The sequence below is a fragment of the Helianthus annuus genome, chromosome 17 (assembly GCF_002127325.2).
Source record: "Helianthus annuus cultivar XRQ/B chromosome 17, HanXRQr2.0-SUNRISE, whole genome shotgun sequence".
NCBI classification, from domain to species: domain Eukaryota; kingdom Viridiplantae; phylum Streptophyta; class Magnoliopsida; order Asterales; family Asteraceae; genus Helianthus; species Helianthus annuus.
In genome coordinates this window covers 47,590,812-47,609,725 of record NC_035449.2, presented here as the reverse complement: position 1 = coordinate 47,609,725, position 18,914 = coordinate 47,590,812, and the positions used below count along the sequence as shown (strand labels likewise).

The following is an 18,914-nucleotide window of genomic DNA, read 5'->3' as shown; positions in this document are numbered from 1 at the left end:
ACATGCTCATAGTAAGCAGCTCAAGTGCAACATAAATGTATTTGGTGGTTCTAATATTTCATATGATGTTATCTATCAACACTTGCTATATTGGATGGATGATACTTCATATAAGAGTACGAATGTGATATGTTCACAACTGGCCATTCAGTAAGGTTAGATCTTATTATGGGTATCATACCTACACATGCGGATGGATGGTGTTTGGAAGATGGTGTAGAAGAGGATTTAAATGAAATAAGGTTAGATCTTATTATGGGTATCAAATTGCTTAGTGAAGGGTATGTGCCTGTTTGCAGGGCCGGCCCATTGGGTTTTCCAACCTAGACACAGGCCTAAGGCCACCAAAAATCAAGGGCCTCCAATTCTTAGTAAGTTCTATATATTGTATATGAATTCGCCCAAAATAAAAGCAAAATTAAATGAGCTTTTTATTAAAAGAGCCCAAATAAAAAATATTTAGGAAAAAAGACCCACATTCAAGGCCCAGATTCGAAATTAAACTACAGACATAAATGCATCAACCATCAACCATTCGACCCCATCCCAATTCAACGAATCGGCACCTAAAATGGCTAAAATAGAGCCGCAATCATCATTCCCACATCCCACCGCAACTTGTTTGTCAATTTTCTAGGCTATCGGCTATCACTAACATCACTCGTGGTGCTAGGTCCGTTGGGATTGGAGGAGAATTTATGGGCGAAATTAGGGTTAATTACTCAAGGTAGGTTAACTTTAATGGCTAATTTTTCTATTATTCTCTATATATTTTATATGATATTCAAGAAATTTATCATTCTGAAATCCGAAATGGTATGTATTTAGGGGTGTCCAAACTGCTCGGCGCTCGAAGATCGTTCGACGATCGTTCAAAAAAGCTCGGAAACTTGCTCGTTCGATTCCTTGCTCGGTTAAAACCGAGCCAAGCAGCCCGGTTCGGTTTAAAAACGAACCGAGCACGAGCATAGGTACGCTCGCTCGTCGCTCGTTCGTTTTCGATCGAATTTATTTTTATTATCATATATATATATATATATATATATATATATTATATGGGTATATATTATATGGATTAGGATCAAACGTAAACAAAATTCCAAGAGTGAACTGCGTGAACTTATCTGGACCCTTGATTTTGTGGATGATAGATCTTAGATCAATGGCACAATTGTAACTAAAGGTATAATAAATTTAATTTAAATTTTAATCTAAAGGGTAAAATAGGAAACTTTCATATTTAACATATGGAAACTAATCAATACGTATGTCATTTGTAATCCCCTAAAAGTCTCTGTATCAGTTTCAAAGATAAACACTATATAAAAAATCCACTAATGAAAATAATCCATCTCGATGAAGAACAACTGCCGGATGACTGAATCGCCGTTTCATTGCCGGATCTCAATGAAGAACAAACTGCCGGACGACGAAATCAGGATTCGAATCGAACAAACAGGTGAAGTTCGCTGGATCCGAATCGAACAAACAGGTGAAGTTCTCGATTTAAGAATTTGATTTAGGGTTTTTCAGGCGATGAAACCACCATTAATGTACTGTTTGTAGAAATGCTTGACCCACACCCACATAAATTTTCAAACTTTGGTGTTTATGTTTCAATTGGATTTTGATCTACAGAATGTTCCCATCTAGTTTGTGACTCAGTTTTGTATTGAGAATCTTCATGAAAATGGAATTTTCAAGAAAATTGTTTAAAGTGGAATGCAATCTGAATTTGGGAAAAGGATTCTTAAACGATTTTCTGGATTTCAAGTATGAAAATTTTGCATCTTTTGTACTACTTAAGTATATATAAACAGTTTGTGTCTTGTCTTACATTGGGTAATTAACATCTTAACAAATTAAGTCTCTTTTTCAAGGGAATGTGAGTCACCGAGTTTAAAACTTTAAGTATTGAGTATTGGGAGTAATTCATGTAATGCACTAATGTCTGAATGATGGATTGATAGATGAAGTTTGTGAAGCCACTCAACTTGTACCAGGACTTGCTGAAGCTGCGTGCTGTGGATCGATGGCGATTTCTTGGTTTGGATGTTGGTGATAGATATGTTGGCCTCGTGGTTTTGGATTTCGACAATAAAGTTGCTTCACCATTAAGGTTTAAACTTGTTACAATTGCACAATTATCAATAGAATATTTATGGTTAATGATATAACTAGTGTAATAATGTCAATCTACTTTCTAGTATATGCTTCATACTTGCTTGCAGTATGCATGAGATAATATTGGTCATTTTTATATGCTGCAGCGTTTTAGTTAGGAAGAAAACAATATCGGTCTGATGGCTCTTGATTTCGAAACATCTGGTTAGTTTACCAACTTCTACTTTATTCCTGATGGCTCTTGATTTCGAACATCTATTTGTTTTTTTCATCTAAAATTTGTTATTTTTGTGTCTTTTGTGTGTAGATATCAAAACTGTCTCTGTCTGCCTTTATTGTTGGATACCCATATGAAAACATGCAAAAGAACAACAAAAATGCAAGTGTCTATATCATATTGTAACTTCACCTTCTTGTTTATTCGGTTTGAAATTCACGATCTTATTTCTCTTTCTCTATCAGGCTACCCAAGTATTTATTCTCTATCAGAATACACATGTGCACATCGCGTTAAAACCATGTGTATTCTGATTTAGCTCTGGTTTTCACGCGATGTACACATGTGTATTCTGATTTTGCTCTGTTTTTAATGTGATGTACACATGTGTATTCTGATTTTAACGCGATGTACACATGTGTATAGCGTCTGTTTTTGTGATATCTCAGAATTTTTTGTGTATTGAATGTGTAAGGTTGTTGATGTACACTTGTGAATTATGCAAAGTAAGAGTTTTTTTTTTTTTTTTTTTTTTTTTTTTTTTTTTGCTATTATAGGAGATGTCGTTAACGAGAAAAGTGGAGATGGAAGGTCGATAAGGATGATTCACGTATGAGGTCGATAAGGATGATTCATATATGTTCGTTTCCTTGGTCGAAAAGGATGATTCAGCATACAACATGGCGAATAGTTGTAAAAGATTATGTTTTTTCGATTATGTTGGGTTTATTGTTTTTACGAAACTGGAACTTGTAATTATATGTTTTTTTGTTTGGTATGGAAAACATTTATGGAACTTGTAATTTGTTAAATACAAAATAGTTTTACAGGTATTGTTTCTTTCTATGTATGTATTATGTAGCTAATTACACATATGTACGATGTTGAGTACACATGTGTACTGTTCTATTTATATCTAAGTACACATGTGTATACCGTTTGAAATATGAAGGTTACGTGGATCTTAAAAATTAAAATTTGAATTTTGGTGATAAAATATGAAATAAAAATTAAAATTGAAATCGAAATCTGGTGATTTATTGTTTGTTTTGATAATTAATTTATTAATAAATGAGTAAATTACAAGTTTTGTCCTTTATGTTTACACCAAATTGCAGGCGCTCTCCTTTAGCGCAAAAGTTTACAGGCGGTGTCCTTTACCTTTCAAAATCTTGCACGTTTTGTCCTTTAGGCCAAACCCAGTTAGATTTTTTGGTTAAATCTAGTCATGTGCATGGCACATGAGGGTAGTATTATAATTTCACCTCCCAAGGACTATTGTGTAAGATAAATTATATCAAGGGAATATTATATAAAAATAAAACAAAATAATTTGAAATATTATTTTTATAACCATATATATATATTTCTGAAATTAGCAATCACCTATCACCACCATCCTCCACCTCCACCACCACCACCACAATCAGCCTTCACCGCCACCACTACCACCCCTCATCATCTACAATCACCATCTTCAAATCAACTCACCAACCAAAAACCCCCAAAACTAATAATCCTCAAAACCCCAAAAAATTAAACGAATCATCACTATAAATCTAAACACCTGGGAGAAAGATTATAAACCTAAACACTTTAATTTCCCCCAATTCACCTTGGTCGTTTCGGGCCAAGTGTAAAGGAAACTCGTTGAGGGGTATTTTGTTGCATATCAGTTCTCTGTTCTTGAGACGAGTTCTGCTTAGAATCACTAGCTTCTTCATCTTCCTTTGTTTCTTCACAGTCATATAATACAACAGAATATGAATAAAGACTATATGGTACCTCTCTGTTTGACTTTAGACTGAATGGCGAGTTTGAAGATCTAGAACAACCACTGCTCAAACAGAGGACTTGCAGGCGCCGGTTGGTTTGACCAAAAACCGCCGGTGAAGTATTTCGTGAAATATGTGTGACAATACTCCGGTGCTCCGGTTTGACCAGACATGAGGCATACGCGGCTTGGGTGGTTGACGGAAAAGGGGGACTTGCAGGTGCCGGTTGGTTATGATAGAATTAGTTATGGGTATAGGGATATTGATGGGAGTAAAGTGCATAAGGCTTTGAGGAGAACTGGGAGGAAGGGTATGTTGAAGATGATGTTATCAGAAGAGGTAACCTTTTAATTGGGGAGGAAGGGTATGTTGAAGATGATGTTATTGGGTTTTCAGAAGAGGTAACCTTTTAATATTTAGTTTGTTACAAAATAGCCCCTCAATAAAAGTTTTTTACATAATAGCTCTTGAGAAGGTGAAATGACAACAATACCCTCATGTGCCTTGCACATGACCAGATTTAACCAAAAAATCTAACTGGGTTTGGCCTAAAGGACAAAACGTGCAAGATTTTGAAAGGTAAAGGACACCGCCTGTAAACTTTTGCGCTAAAGGACAGCGTCTGCAATTTGGTGTAAACATAAAGGACAAAACTTGTAATTTACTCTTAATAAATAAAACATAATGTGGATAACGAATTTAAAATAGGAAAGATGTAAGTTAATCCAATTATTAAAATAATGATTTAAATCTAATTTTTTATATAACTAGTATTTTTCCCGCCGTGCGTTGCGGCGGCGCGCAACGGGTGGAAATGTTTAGTAAGACACGTGTAAAACACAATGTGTAAGACACAATGCGCTACACACAATTCGTAAAACACAATGCGTAAAAGATAATTAAAAAAAGACAAACAAACACTAAAAGTTTACACTTAGTTTTGTTCAAAGGGATGCCTAAGCATAATAAACTTCACATACAGATCTCAAAAGTTCATTCAGTGCTATGCTTGCAAGCGAGTGGTTTCATGCTCTATGCAATGAAAGCTGCGGTAACCTAGTAGTTTCTTCTCGGTCAAACATAATGCCATTCATTGTTGCCACTAATTCGAAACAACATGAAGCAAAACTGATGAGATGGGGAGGCAAACGGCAGACCTCAACTCAGTGGTCTTGTGGAATACGGATGATACATGGGTTCTGATGATGTCAATGTGGTTCTGCAGACGCCAATATGCATCTGTTGACTGTTGTTACCCTTCCATCTTTTATCTTTGTCGGTAGGATTCCTACTACAACAACACCCTTTCATTGTTGCAATTTTATGCCATCTATGTAAGGATTTAAACCCTAATTAATAATAGAAGTTGAAGTGAAGGCCCAGTTGCCCAATTCTGAAACCTACGAAACCCTAATTTCACTCCTCATCACTTTCCACATCAGAACACACAACGAACACAATTTCGTAGACGGCTTCGCCAGAGAAGTCTCCCCCGTCGCGGGCGCCGTCCTCTGTAAACGACCAGCTAACTGCTAAGTGCATCGGCGGTGGTTGAACTTCTTCACGAAACATCGTACTGCCGCTCATCGGGCTTCGTATGACAGTTGATGCTGTTGAATATGTGAAGAACACCTTCCGCACGCTAGATCCTCCAACGCTGCCGCCATCGTCTGTCGCCGCTGCTGGAGCCATGGTAATGGCGGTTCTTAACTAAAAATTCATCTCTCCATTGAGCTCGCGATCCCCTACTTATGCAGTTAATAACAATGTGGTGGGTGCGGTGATGCCACCGTTGCACTCTCCCTCTCATCTCTCTTTGTAGACTGTGGGATATAAATATTTTATCAGGTCGGTCAAAAAAATACATACTACTTTGCTAGGGAGGGTTGTTAAAGGAATTTGGTTGACTTTGGAGATGTGTGTTTTCAGAGGTGGGCATGACCGGCAATTGTCAGTTGTATGAGACTTGGAAACCTGAACTGTTCCTAAGAGTTTTCATGTTTTGTTATTATATAAAATTACAATCCTACCCTTAACAACTAAAAAGGAAATCAAGGGTCCAGATCTGTTCACACATTTCACTCTTGGGAGGTTGTTCACGCTGGAACCCTACCCTATTAAATATATATATATATAGGAGGAGGTTCATTTGAGAAGAAAATTAATTTGAGAAGAAAAAAAAACAAAGGGTATAATTGTAAAACATTAAATAGTTTTCTCTCATCTCATTTATTATTCTTTTTGACTAATTAATTAGTCATAAAGATTATCATCCTCCATACTAAAATTTTTACCTAGACACATCAAAATTTATCCTACACGTTTTTTAAATTTATCCTACGCATATTGAAATTTATCCTACACAACTCGTAATTTATCTTACACACCTCATAATTTATCCTACACCTTAAATTAATTTTTTTCTTCTTTGAAAAGATATATATTTTTTTGAAAATAAGTTACAAATTTAATTTAGTTAGCTATTAAAAAGTAAGACTAACAATTAATCATCTATCTAATTTTACCAATATACCCTTACACCCATATTAAATACAAAAATTAAATGAAGTAAAATAAATCATTCTTATTGGTTGAAGTTTGTTCTTTTTTATTCTTACAAAAAATTTCTTCTCATTTGAACCCTCCACTATATATATATATATATATATATATATATATATATATATATTATTTATTAAATATAATAAACATGTAACATATCCAGCCCCTAGAATCCTCATATCTTCGGTTCAAAAAAAAAAAAACCCTAATCTCTCTCAACTCTCAAGTCACCAGCCAACATCCATCGAGATCCCTCATCTGCAAGCATCACCGTCCGCCGGCCATCCAGTTCCACCGGCCACATCCCTCGTCCGCCGGAACATTGCTCTTACGGGTTAAACAAAGAATATACTTATTTATCTAATCATTAATTTGTGTGCTCTCTTTATGTTTGGTTTTGCAGCGGTTGCCGGTTCAAAATTGGAGGTCTTTGAAGTTATTTTGCATTTTAGATGTTCTTAAACATTAAATATTTCGATGACATTTTGTGTTTATTTTTGTAGGACTTTTTATGTTTGTATTTTGTTAAATTGTTAAGTGTGTGTGAGACATATAAGTTGGTGAATTTTGGTGAATGAATGGTTGTGTAGGAATGCTAAATAAAACTGAGCAAAAGCGAACCTAACCGAGCACGAGCATAAGATTTCCGCTCGATTTCCAAAATCCGAACCGAACCGAGCGGCTCGGTTTCAAACCGAACCGAGCACGAGCAGACCTCCGTTCGTTTCGGTTCGGCTCATGAACACCCCTATATGTATCACATATTACAATCACTATTTTGCAAAAGGGCCTCCACTTCGTAGTTGGGTTTCCAAAAAACGTTGGAACGGCATTGCCTATTTGGGATAAACTCATGAGTACTTATGCATCTCCATGAAACTCAAATAAGAGGTAATCTACATGATCGTTGGTCGCCTAATGTTAATGAGTTTATCATTGACGAAAACTTAAGAACAAACCTTTTTGAAGTTGTCGTCATTACTCAAATCCCACAAACTGTGCGTACACTGCGCTTACATTGACGTCACTTTGACACTTGAAGATATGCTTAAAGCGTTGAGGGATAACGATGAGTGTTAGTTTCTCGGGTGAGGAGAAATTACCAGTTACATAGGATCCTAATAGTGGAAGAAGTTTATACCTTAGTAATTAGAGAGGGTATTTGAAGTCTCAAGTTAGAGGAGATTGAAAGATGAGCAATTTCAATTTCAAATGCTACTATTGCAGGGAGAAAAGTCACATGAAGGTACATAACCTTTATAATTACAATGATTTAAGGAGTTACGATATTCAAAAGGAAATAGGAAGGTTGATGATTATGCGAAGAACGCAGTTGCAACTTGTGATTATGATTTTAAGACATAAAGTTCATTAAGTGAATTTTTGAAAGAAGAATAAAAAAAAATTAGGTGCTAGAATTTTGCAACTTTGATACGCATTTGAAGTCTTTGAGCCATGTTGATACATCTATATGTGGGAAATGTATTTGTTACTGCATACATAGGATATATCTTTATTTTTTATCCATTGATTTGGACTGATGAATTGGGGTTTTACTCCTATCATCTTCACTTACCAACTTTCAAACAATGACTGATATCTTGATACTTTTATATGCCTAAAACCAATGTTTCAAAACTGGATACATACATGTTTGATTGAGTTTTGAGCTTTATTGTGTTAGGGGATGGTTCAAATGAAAACCATTTTTATTGTGAAAACTCGAAAACTAACTAAAAAAGCTTAAAAAATCCTAAAAAACATACAATTTTTTTTTTTTTACAATTTTTTTTAGAAAAATCGTTACTTTTTATATATGGAAAAAAAATTTCAAAAAAAAAAAAAATTGGTTGTACTGCACATGTGCACTAATACGGAAAGCCTAAACCACTTAACACACCCCCCACCGACACCCCCCAAAAACCTAAACCCCCCACCCCCCCCCCCAAAAAAAAAAAAACCTAAATTCACCCTCCCACCAAAAGCCTAACCCCCCCCCCCCCCCCAAAACCTAAACCCCCCCCACCCTCCCGAAAACCTAAAACTAAACCCTAAACATAAACCCGAAAAACCTAACCCCCCACCCCCACCCCACCCCCCAAAAACCTAAACCCCCCTCCCCCCTCCCCCCCCCCCCCACACCCAAAAACCTAATTCTAATCCTAAACCTCCAAAAAAACAAACCCTAAAAGCTAAACTAGACTCAAAAAACTAATTTTAAGCATGTAATGCACATTGTAGTACATGTTATATTGCACATGTGCACTACTATAATAATAGTATTGAAAACAAGACGACACCATAAATCTTTTTTATGTCATAAAAAATATGCTCGAATATACTTGAATGAAAGATAAGAAAATTTGTGATCTTATGGTGCCATTTTTGTTTTAAAATGATAACGTATGTAGAAATGGGAAATGTTTGAAAAGTTATATATTTTTTATTCCAATTTTACCCCTCCTTCATTAAAAGTCTTCCCCCCTCCTTTTTAGTGGGTTTTAGTTAGTTTTCTAGTTTTCACAATAACTAGTGGTTTTCATTTGAACCTTCCCCTATTGTGTTAAATCTTCAAACACTAATTGTAAAGTTCCGTGACGCCAATGAGTATATTTAGTTAACATTCACTTCATCCTCTGGATACCCCTGGATGGAGATAAACATGTTATTTTAGTTTTTTTCTTGGTTTACATGAAAGTCTTGCAAGTTTGTCAAGATTTTTCTTCACTAAAGACTTCTAGTTAAGCCCGATAGAGATTATCGTCACATCGTTTCACTAGTTAGATAGTGACAACCACTTCTCGGCCAGTAATGACTAAAATGTTTCACTAAAAAATGTAGTTATCATAATGCAATCTTATTCTACATGGTGAAGACTTGATGCTCATGAATCTTGCCATCTTGAAGCTTGTACATATTTTTTACTAATCTTGAACATCAATATTGAATCTTGATCATCCTTCTTAGATATGATGAGCAATGTTTAAGGGTTTATTTGGCTAAAATGTATCTTGTTTTCTTATCCAAAAGCATCTATTATAACAAACTTGGCATTTATCTACATTAATCCACTTTATGTAGGGCTGTAAACGAACCGAGCTAGACCTAGCTCGAGCTTCGCTTGAACTCGATTCAAGCTGGCTCGGCTCGAGCTTGAAATTCAAATCGAGCTGAGATTTGAGGCTCGAGCTCACGAGCCGAGCCAGACCAAGCTCGAGCTCGGCTCGTTTACAAACCGAACCGAGCCGAGCTGGCTCGTTAACAACCGAGCCAATTTCGAGCCGAGCTTTCTTCGAGCGAGTTTCGAGCGAGCTGCGAACCACGAGTTTTTTGAACACCCCTAACTTTATGTGGCCACATCTATTTTCAATCTAGAGTTGTCTACTTGTCTTTGCTAGGAAGTCTCTTTCAACTGGTAGGGATCATTATTAGTCTTTTTAGAACGCTTACTTTCTTGTATTAGTCTATCGCACTCCCCAAATTGAAGAGCCCCGTTGTCCCACTCCGGCCAGACTATGTTGTCTTAACTAGGCTCACGCTGGCTTCAGAGTTTGGCTTGGGCGTTCCCCCGAGAAACCATACCGCTGACCGCTAAATCTCACTAATAAGAGAGTGATTGCCTCATCTCACTAATCCTGGTATCAATCACCAACTTGTCTTACTAATATTTGTAGTGACTAACAACCCATCTCACTGGGATGGTTATTATCAACAACACAAAATAATTGTTCACAAGTATAAAGATCACTTTGAACCTTTTTTTTTTCAATTTGATGTCATTTTTTTAACCTTTTGCATAATCTTGTAAGATTTTTGTACATTTATCCCTTTTCAAAAATGGTGGAATGAACCAAACCACATCAAAGTAACTCAGCAGTCGTGGGTTCCTTTTCTTTGCTACAACACACATTTATTATGTTACAAGTTACACACACACATCTAGTAAAATGAAAATCTAGCTGGCAGTGGCTCTCATCAGACATATTAACTTCTTCTATACACTTTACCTCATCAAGGATAAGGAGTGGCTGCTTGCTTCTTTTGAAACACCAAGTGCTGACTAGATAACAGAAAACAATCTATCAGATAGAAAGATATGGTGGCAAATTGGTCAAAACAGATAAGTCCTTTAGTCTGTACATGTTGAAACAGATCGGATCAGGTTGGGTTGGGTTGGCCCGCAAGCACTTTAAAGTTTAAATCTTATTTACAAAAAACTATCTTTTTACGATAATATAATTTAAAAGGTTGTAGGCATTCAAAATATATTTTGGGGTCATTCGACACGTTTGGCCCATTTCTGTTCAACTGCATTTTTTTATTTGGTCAGTTTGAGATAGAACAGAACACGGGTCGGCCCATTTATAAAGGAAGCAAGGGGGTGTTTTCACAATTACCATATTAAGAAGACGCATGGCAGCAGGCCGGGTGAATTTCCTAGCAAAAAGGAAGCAAGGGGCTGGTTTTCCCTTGCTGGTGCACCATTCTCTTCGGTATTCTGTCTCATAGTAGATATTGTCGATGTCCTGAAAGTTAGAATGTTAAGATTAACATACAGACAGCAAAGTATAAATACCAATGCAGAATGACTTTTAAACACATAAGTGAAATAACAAAAAGTGGTCTTTGTTTTATTAATAAAAGGTGTGAAACAGTTTGCGAATTATATAACTCACCTTGATAGATTGAACAAGCATGGGAGTAGCATCAGCCAATTTGTAGGTGACGGGATGCCATCCTTGCCTCTCGCGACCTTTGCTTGATGAAATATCCCATGACGTGTGAGTTAAACTCCTCCTTGTCAGTTCTCCTTCAAGCCCTTTATGCTGTTTATTGCAATCCAAAATTTAGAAACCATTAACAAAAATAATAAATGGAGCTTCGTTGTTTTTTTTTAAACCAAAAGGCTAAAGATATTTGGAAATAATCATGTAGCACAAACTTACAGCCAGTAATGTTGCTACATAATGTTCATCAGGTATACAATTATGCTCCTTGGAATTATCAGCCGGCTGCAAACAAACAAAAAAGACCAGTTTGTCATAATCTTCACTAAATTGGCACTGAAAGAAGTTTCTTTTTATTTGCTGTTCTGTAAAGAAAACTCATCAAAACCGCTCTTTTGCAGTTGACAAGATTGCTACAAATACGTTAATAAAGCATCAACAGAATGGGATCATAGAATAAATTAATAAACAAAACAAACAAATAGTTAAATACATAGACTAAAGCATATACTCACAACAGGACGATCCCTCCAAAACTCAGGTAGTGATTTCCTCTGTAGGCATGAAAGAAAAGTCGATAATTAACACAGGTAGGGATGTGAATTTTTTACACGACACGAACCTAAAATTCGCGGGCTTGGGTTTAGTCTAAACAGGTTCGGGTCATTTTCAGGTTGAACCCGCTAACCTGTTTAGATAAACGGGTCGGGTTTGTGTCAAACCAGTTGGGTTGGCGGGTTGACCTGTTTAACCCATTTATATAATATATTTTTTTAGTTTTTTACAATATACTTTATGCCATAATTATAACTAAAAAGAGAAATTGATAAAAGATTTTATAACTAAAATGTAACTGATTATATACATGTTTTTTTGTGGTAAAAATGTAAAATTTTAATTTTAATATATTAATATGCAAAAAAATAAAAAATTCGGGTCGAACGAGTCGTGTTCGGGTTCATATGTACGACACGTTTTTCGGTTCTGGTTGAACCCGGCAACCCGTGAACACCACCCGTTTAGCACCCCTAAACACAGGCAATCGAAGGCAGTTTCATACGCAAGTTTCATATATGGGTTATTAAAAACGAAAGAACACCATCAACGATTGCAAATGGTACCACTTGCCTGACAATGCCGCTGAAACATAGGAAAGACAACCTCATCCTTTACAATAATCTCCGCATGCTTTCTGGTCAGAATCACCCACTGAAATTAGGTAATATGGGTATAAAAAAGGGTTACTTAGATCGCAAGTTAATCACCATCACATTAAAATACATGTGGGTTGGTTTTGTAGGCAGCAGTTTTACCTGTGATCCTTTTCTCCAGTCGTTAACCGGAATAACCGGATCCATTTTAGGGTTGTAGCGGCCTTCCTTTGTGTCAGCAAAGCTGGAAACCAACATTTTATAATGAATTATATCTCGACATCTATGTATGTAACCAACAAAAAGTAGCTGAAAGCTTAAGTGTAACGTTTACCTGTCCACAAAACTAGTTGATGCTGACATTATGTAATCGTATGTGTAGCTAAAGTTGTACAAAGGAATACAGCTGGAAAACAAGTATATTCGATAGGCTAATCAATAAAAGCTATAACCTTTTAATATTATAGTAAATGACTAGATTATTTCACCTGTCTGAAAGGAAAGCAAATCGTTCATTAAAAGGATCCATAAGTGCGTGTTGAAGCAAAATAATCTCTGCCTGTATCATACTTGCTTCTCCCCAATATATCTACAACAAGGCATATTGTTAGTCACTAAGATCTGCGTATAATATGAAGTCTATGGAAACCAATCATCAAAATGTGAAAACAAGAAGCTCCAAGATTTAATTCAGGAAAAGATAAGACTAACCTGTACGCTATTATTAACTTGACGGTCCAAAAAATATTTAGATCTTGTTGTCAACCTGTTAAGCAGGAAACCAGGCCTTGAATGTACGTATATTGAAAACCGATTTTCATTCTCTCCCTGCAAAACAAGGAGATTCTCTTTAATGTAAGAACATACATTTCAATTATATGACATTATCAATGGTAAAAGACTCGTGTCGTGACACGTACGAACTATGTTACAAACAAAACTTGATCTGGCATGTCTGGAACTTTCTTTCATAATTAGCATTTGTGTGATTATATCCTAAGCCCCTATAGCACCCTTAAATACTCACAAAAAAGTTTATATATCAATAAACTATGAATAAATAGATCATTTACATCATCCTAGGCAGTTTTCATGGGTGTGCACATCTGAATTTGATCCAATTGAGTCAAAATCTGCCACAAATATTCTAAAAATAGAAATCTTATACTCAACAATTACCACCTGTGTTTGCAAATTTTATCTTGAATCCATGATAGATAGCTAGTACCAAACAAATGCACATACTTACATAGTTGCCACATACAAACAAACTCCTGAATCTAAGGACAAATATCTGTCTCACACGGTACAGATGTCATTTGTTCATAACATTACTAGATTATATACATTTATTTTTCAAATGCATTTGTTTTTCAAGCTATGCAGTTAATATCGGTGATATATCGGTTATATCAGTCCCTTGGTAAAATTATCGGTATCGATAATATCGGCGATATTGACCGATAAAACCGATATATCACTGAATTATCAGTGTTAAATTGTTATAACATACTGAATAACAATTACCTGAAAGAATTGATCCCAAACAAGGTCTAGCGGAAGCCGATTCCGTGCTAGAAATAAGAAAGCAATTTTAGGTTTCTGAGGAAGCATAGAAGACGCACCAATCCTCCTGTACTGTGCCTCCATTAACAAAAACGTAGAGAAACAAAAACCTAACAAAACTACCACAAACACCTTCGTCTTCCAGTTATGCCGTAACAAAACCTTCCGCTTCATCATTCAAATTGTCAACTCAGTCAACGTCTTCTCTCACCATTTCAAAAACACCACAAGTTTCGAAATTCTAACAAGATCGAGATCCAGCTGCTCAATTTCACAGTTGAAATGCGTGAATAATGGCACCAATGGCGGCGGAAAACGAGATCATGAAGTCGAGGCTTGTGAATGGAGTCAATGAGGAGCTTATTGACGCCATTAATGGAAGCTAACGGAGGTCATGTGCGGGTGACCCGGTTTAGTGGAGGATCCGAATTCGGTTTTAAGTTAAAAAAAGAAAGAAGGACAAAGCGTTGGGGTTGTTAAGTGGGTGGTGGTATGTCAGGGGTACCTTTCGGTATAATTGTTTTATTAAATTATAAGCTTGTAAATTATTGTTTATGATTATTATTATTATATGTTTGTTTTTCTATCCGACATGTTACCTTGATGACAAATTACGTATTTATTTTTTTATGTTTTACGAATATTATCGTGAGAGTTATAAAGAGAGACGATTATGCAGTTTTATAAATGTTTAATGTTTCATTGTTAAACATACATGAAACCAAAATCAACAATACTAGTTTCTTTTTTTTTTTTTTTGTATTAACTAATAATATTCAATATCAAACCATTAGCATGGTACATTACTTAAATCATGTAGAAATTGTTACTGTTTGTATTATTCTTGCTATAAAAATGATTTTGTTATGTTGCAACTTTAAAACAAAAAAAATAAATATAAATACTTCAAGACGAAATGATTCACGCCCCGTTTGCGGTATGCGCATATAACGTATATATGTGTGGGCCCTAGGGGGGCAAAAGTGAAAGTGCACATATTTTAACGTTATTTTACTAATTTCGTGAAAATAACGTTAAAAATCCAGGGACGGTTAATCATGCATCATGTGGTGACGTTGATAGCCGAAAGACAAGGGGGTACATGCACTAATAGGCTTTTGTCCCAATTGCTGAGTGTTATGTGTCTTATGTCAAGGCTGGATGAAAAACTACTATCGAGCATGTGGTCTCACTGGAAGCGGCCTCTCTATTCTTACGGGGTAGAGATAAGGCGGTCTACATCTTACCCTCCTCAGACCCTACATTGGCTTTGCTATTGATGGGATTTATAGAGTATAATGATGATGACGGTGACGACTTAAAGAAAAAAATGATTAACGTTTAAAATAAATCATTTCCTACCGTAGTTTGTTGATGAACAACCTATTGGGACCTTGCATCTTTCTTCCAAGCATAATCCTTTTGATTTAAGCTAGGTTTTGTTATTGTTGTTTTATACATAGAACTTATTAACAACAGAAGTTATACTTGACTTTTGTGTATAATATATTAAGCGAGTGGACATATAATTTTATATTACTGCTCTTAGATGACAAAATATATTTAAGGGACAAGGCTATTTGTCTGTTTCTTTTAAGGGATCAAACAATCAACTAAGATCGTCCGTAGTGGGGCGTGATTTTTAAAAAAAAAATTGAAAAAAAAAACGCCCTAAAACGCTCCCACCCCCATTACACGGGGCGTTATTAGGCGTTATTTTTTGAAAAAAATGTTGCTCGCGTTATAATGAAAACGCCCAAGAACCTACCATGTTTGACTTGAAGGGGCATGTGGCCAATGGGATGCCTCCATTGTTTGACTAGCCTCTTTGCTTTATTATTTTTTTTTTTAAATGATTGAATGGGGGTTATTGGCATAATGCCCCACTACGCCACTTTTGCTATAATGCCCTAACGCTGACTAGGATGTCACGTGTCGGATAATGCCCCATGGTAGGGGCATTATACAAACTTACCTCTACACATGGTCTAAGTAGGTATATATATGTGTGTTTATGAATCATTAGGCATTTAAAAGTTGTTTGAAGAATTCTGATTGCTTTGCTTTATATTCAAGTTAATCGCAGGTGTCATGTGATTTAGTCAAGCCATAATCGTGTTTGTCAAAAAGTTAAATAGTTTGATGCACATGAAGATGTCTTAAAGAGGTTCAATAATTCAGGGTAAACCCTACTATGTGGTGGTTGATGTGACACTTTATTTTTTATTCTGTAAATATCATTATGCAAGAAAAAAACTGATGTAATGAAATTTTAAAGTTTACTACTTTTTTTTTTTGTTAATTTCATATGTTTGTTAACTTCTAGAAGTGTTAAGTGGTTAGGATATGTTACAATGCAAGTTTAGGCCGTGGGGTATGGGGCGGGACTTTTGGCGTGGGTTGGGATAAAACGCCCAAGTCACCACTCCGGGAGGGCGGGAGTTTTGGCGTGGCCCCTTGGGGCTTGGGTTTCAAGCCGGGCGTGGGGCGGGGCAAAGAGGTGACATGGCGGTTTGTGAATGGCCCAAAGAAAAGAGCCGTTGGCCAACGGCTATAATAAAAAAAAAACCTTCCATTTTTTCACTATAAAACTCATATTTTTCTTTCATTTTTTGCCACATTCATCAACCACATCTTCTATACATCTTCAAATTCTCTTTCTACAATACGAAAAATGCATCCTTTTAACTGTGCTTATGACCCGACGAACCCGTATGCATTCCATGAAAATAATCCTAGCCCACCACCCACTCGTCCAATAGCTCGTCCGTTTTTCATACACTCTCCTACGCCCGGTTTACCAGGTTATGCATCGTATATCGGGAATCGTATATATACTAACTTCCCACAAACCGAAGATTCAATACCTACCCCGTTTTCACAATCGCCCATCGAACTTTCACCAACCTCCGTCGACCTTTCACTAAACGAGTCCGTTCCCGAAACTCAACCACCCAACGAGGGTCCTTCCGCATCGAAACCCATCAAAAAAAGAAGTCATAAGAAAAAAACCGAGGAGGATAAACTAGTTGAAACCGCCAAACGAAAACAACAAAAATGGGTCTATGCTGAAGAAGTTGCATTGGCGAGGGCTTAGTGTGAACAATCTCAACATTCAACTTTAGGTATTCTTAACCTTAGTTTATATTAATGGAATGATTATTTTTTATATTAGTTTGTAATATATTAATATTTTTTTATTAACATAGGAAATTCGCAACATCGAACCGCTTTGTGGGAATGCGTTAGTAGGAAATTCCATGAAGAAATGGGTAGGGGGACTTATCGTGAAAACGATAGCTTATCCTCAAAGTGGACCGAAATAAGCACCTAACTTACAAAATTTAGTGGGTGTTTAAATAAAGCAAAGCAAAACCCTAAAAGTGGTGAAACCGAAGCCGACATTTTGACAAATGCACTGGTCGGATACAAGTCAAATATGAAGGCCGACTTCCGTTTCATGCATTGTTGGGAGATTTGTAAATTCCATCCAAAGTGGTCCACTGTCCCCATTGGTAGCGAAACTAACTCGTCTTCCAAAAGGTCAAGGGCCTCATCCCAAGCTCAATCCGATGCACGAGATCAAGAGTTTGAGGACCTTTTGGATGATTCGCCAAGCCCAAACCGGCCTGAGCATGGAAGAAATGCATCAAGAAGGCGTGCTAAAAAACAAACGGCGTCGCCTTCAACTGGGAGTTCTGGCTCGCGTAGGGGAATATACAGCGACCAGTTGGATGACATTTCATGCAAGTTGGATACATTCAACGTATTCCAACAACAAAGGGCCGAAATACGTAGGAGCAAAGAAGCTAGAGATGCCGCTAGAGATGCCCTGAAACAAAGACGAGATGATTTGAAAATTCTATCCCAGCCGATTGATCACCTACAGGGTGACGAGTTAGAAATAGTCTTGGCATTGAGAGAAGAGATAAAAAACAAATATAAAAGTTAGGAATTTTTTTTTTTTGTAATCTTCTTTTTTTGTAATTTTCTTTATTTAAAATTATTAAAAAAATAAATTTGTGTTATTGGGTTGCCCAGCGGGTCAGCCCAGCCGGTCAGCCCACAAGCCCACCAAACCCACGCCCCCAAACTCCCGCCCCACCATACCGTGTGTTGTAGTGGGTTTCCCATCTCTGCCACCCGGTTCCACATGTCAACCAATGCCCAACCCAAGTCCCAACCCCCGCCCCACCATACCCCACGGCCTAAATCGAAACTTTTGATAAATGAAGGGTCTTCTGGTCGTTTTAGCAAAGATGGAAGTCAAAAATGTCAAATATCGAAAGAAAAAATTACTAAGGAGTAAGGAGTTTATTGAGAGAATACGACGAGAAGACAAATAAGTAAAGAAGAATTAGTTGGATTTGATGAATTGTGAAGCCTGTGTGAGCTTAATTTTAGTGTATTAGACCATGTGTAGTAGGGCGTTTTTTTTTAAAATTTAAAAAAAACGCCTATTTACCATTACATAGGGCGTTATTTTAAAAAAAAATTCAAAAAAAGCCCCATTGGCGTGGTTTTAAAAACGCCATGCACAATACTCCTTGTCCAATCATCTTTCAGCCACTTTCTCCTTATCCAATAAGATTTTTTCTTTATTTTTTTTATTTTATTTAATGCCCAATAATGCTCCATCCCCACTACACCCATTTTAGAAAACGCCCAATAATGCCCATTTGCTGACTGGACTGCCACATGACGTAAATACCCTAAGGGTGAGGGCATTATTTTCCCCTTTCACTACACATGTTCTTAGAAGACAATTAGTTTATTTTATAGAAGATTTCTC

At 36.5% G+C, this 18,914-nt stretch overlaps 1 protein-coding gene across 1 annotated transcript; it reads right to left on the bottom strand.

Annotated features, from left to right (window-relative positions):
- Positions 1-10,468: 10,468 nt before the first annotated feature.
- Positions 10,469-14,607, bottom strand: LOC110921546 (glycosyltransferase BC10). The gene is made up of 11 exons (XM_022165883.2): positions 14,084-14,607; positions 13,268-13,384; positions 13,045-13,145; positions 12,891-12,962; positions 12,719-12,800; positions 12,534-12,614; positions 11,921-11,959; positions 11,625-11,690; positions 11,355-11,504; positions 11,076-11,204; positions 10,469-10,738 (listed from the first exon to the last, which is right to left on the bottom strand). Exons 1-11 carry the CDS (start codon positions 14,297-14,299, stop codon positions 10,682-10,684), a joined length of 1,110 nt encoding a protein of 369 aa, XP_022021575.1. The 5' UTR covers positions 14,300-14,607; the 3' UTR covers positions 10,469-10,681.
- Positions 14,608-18,914: the final 4,307 nt, after the last annotated feature.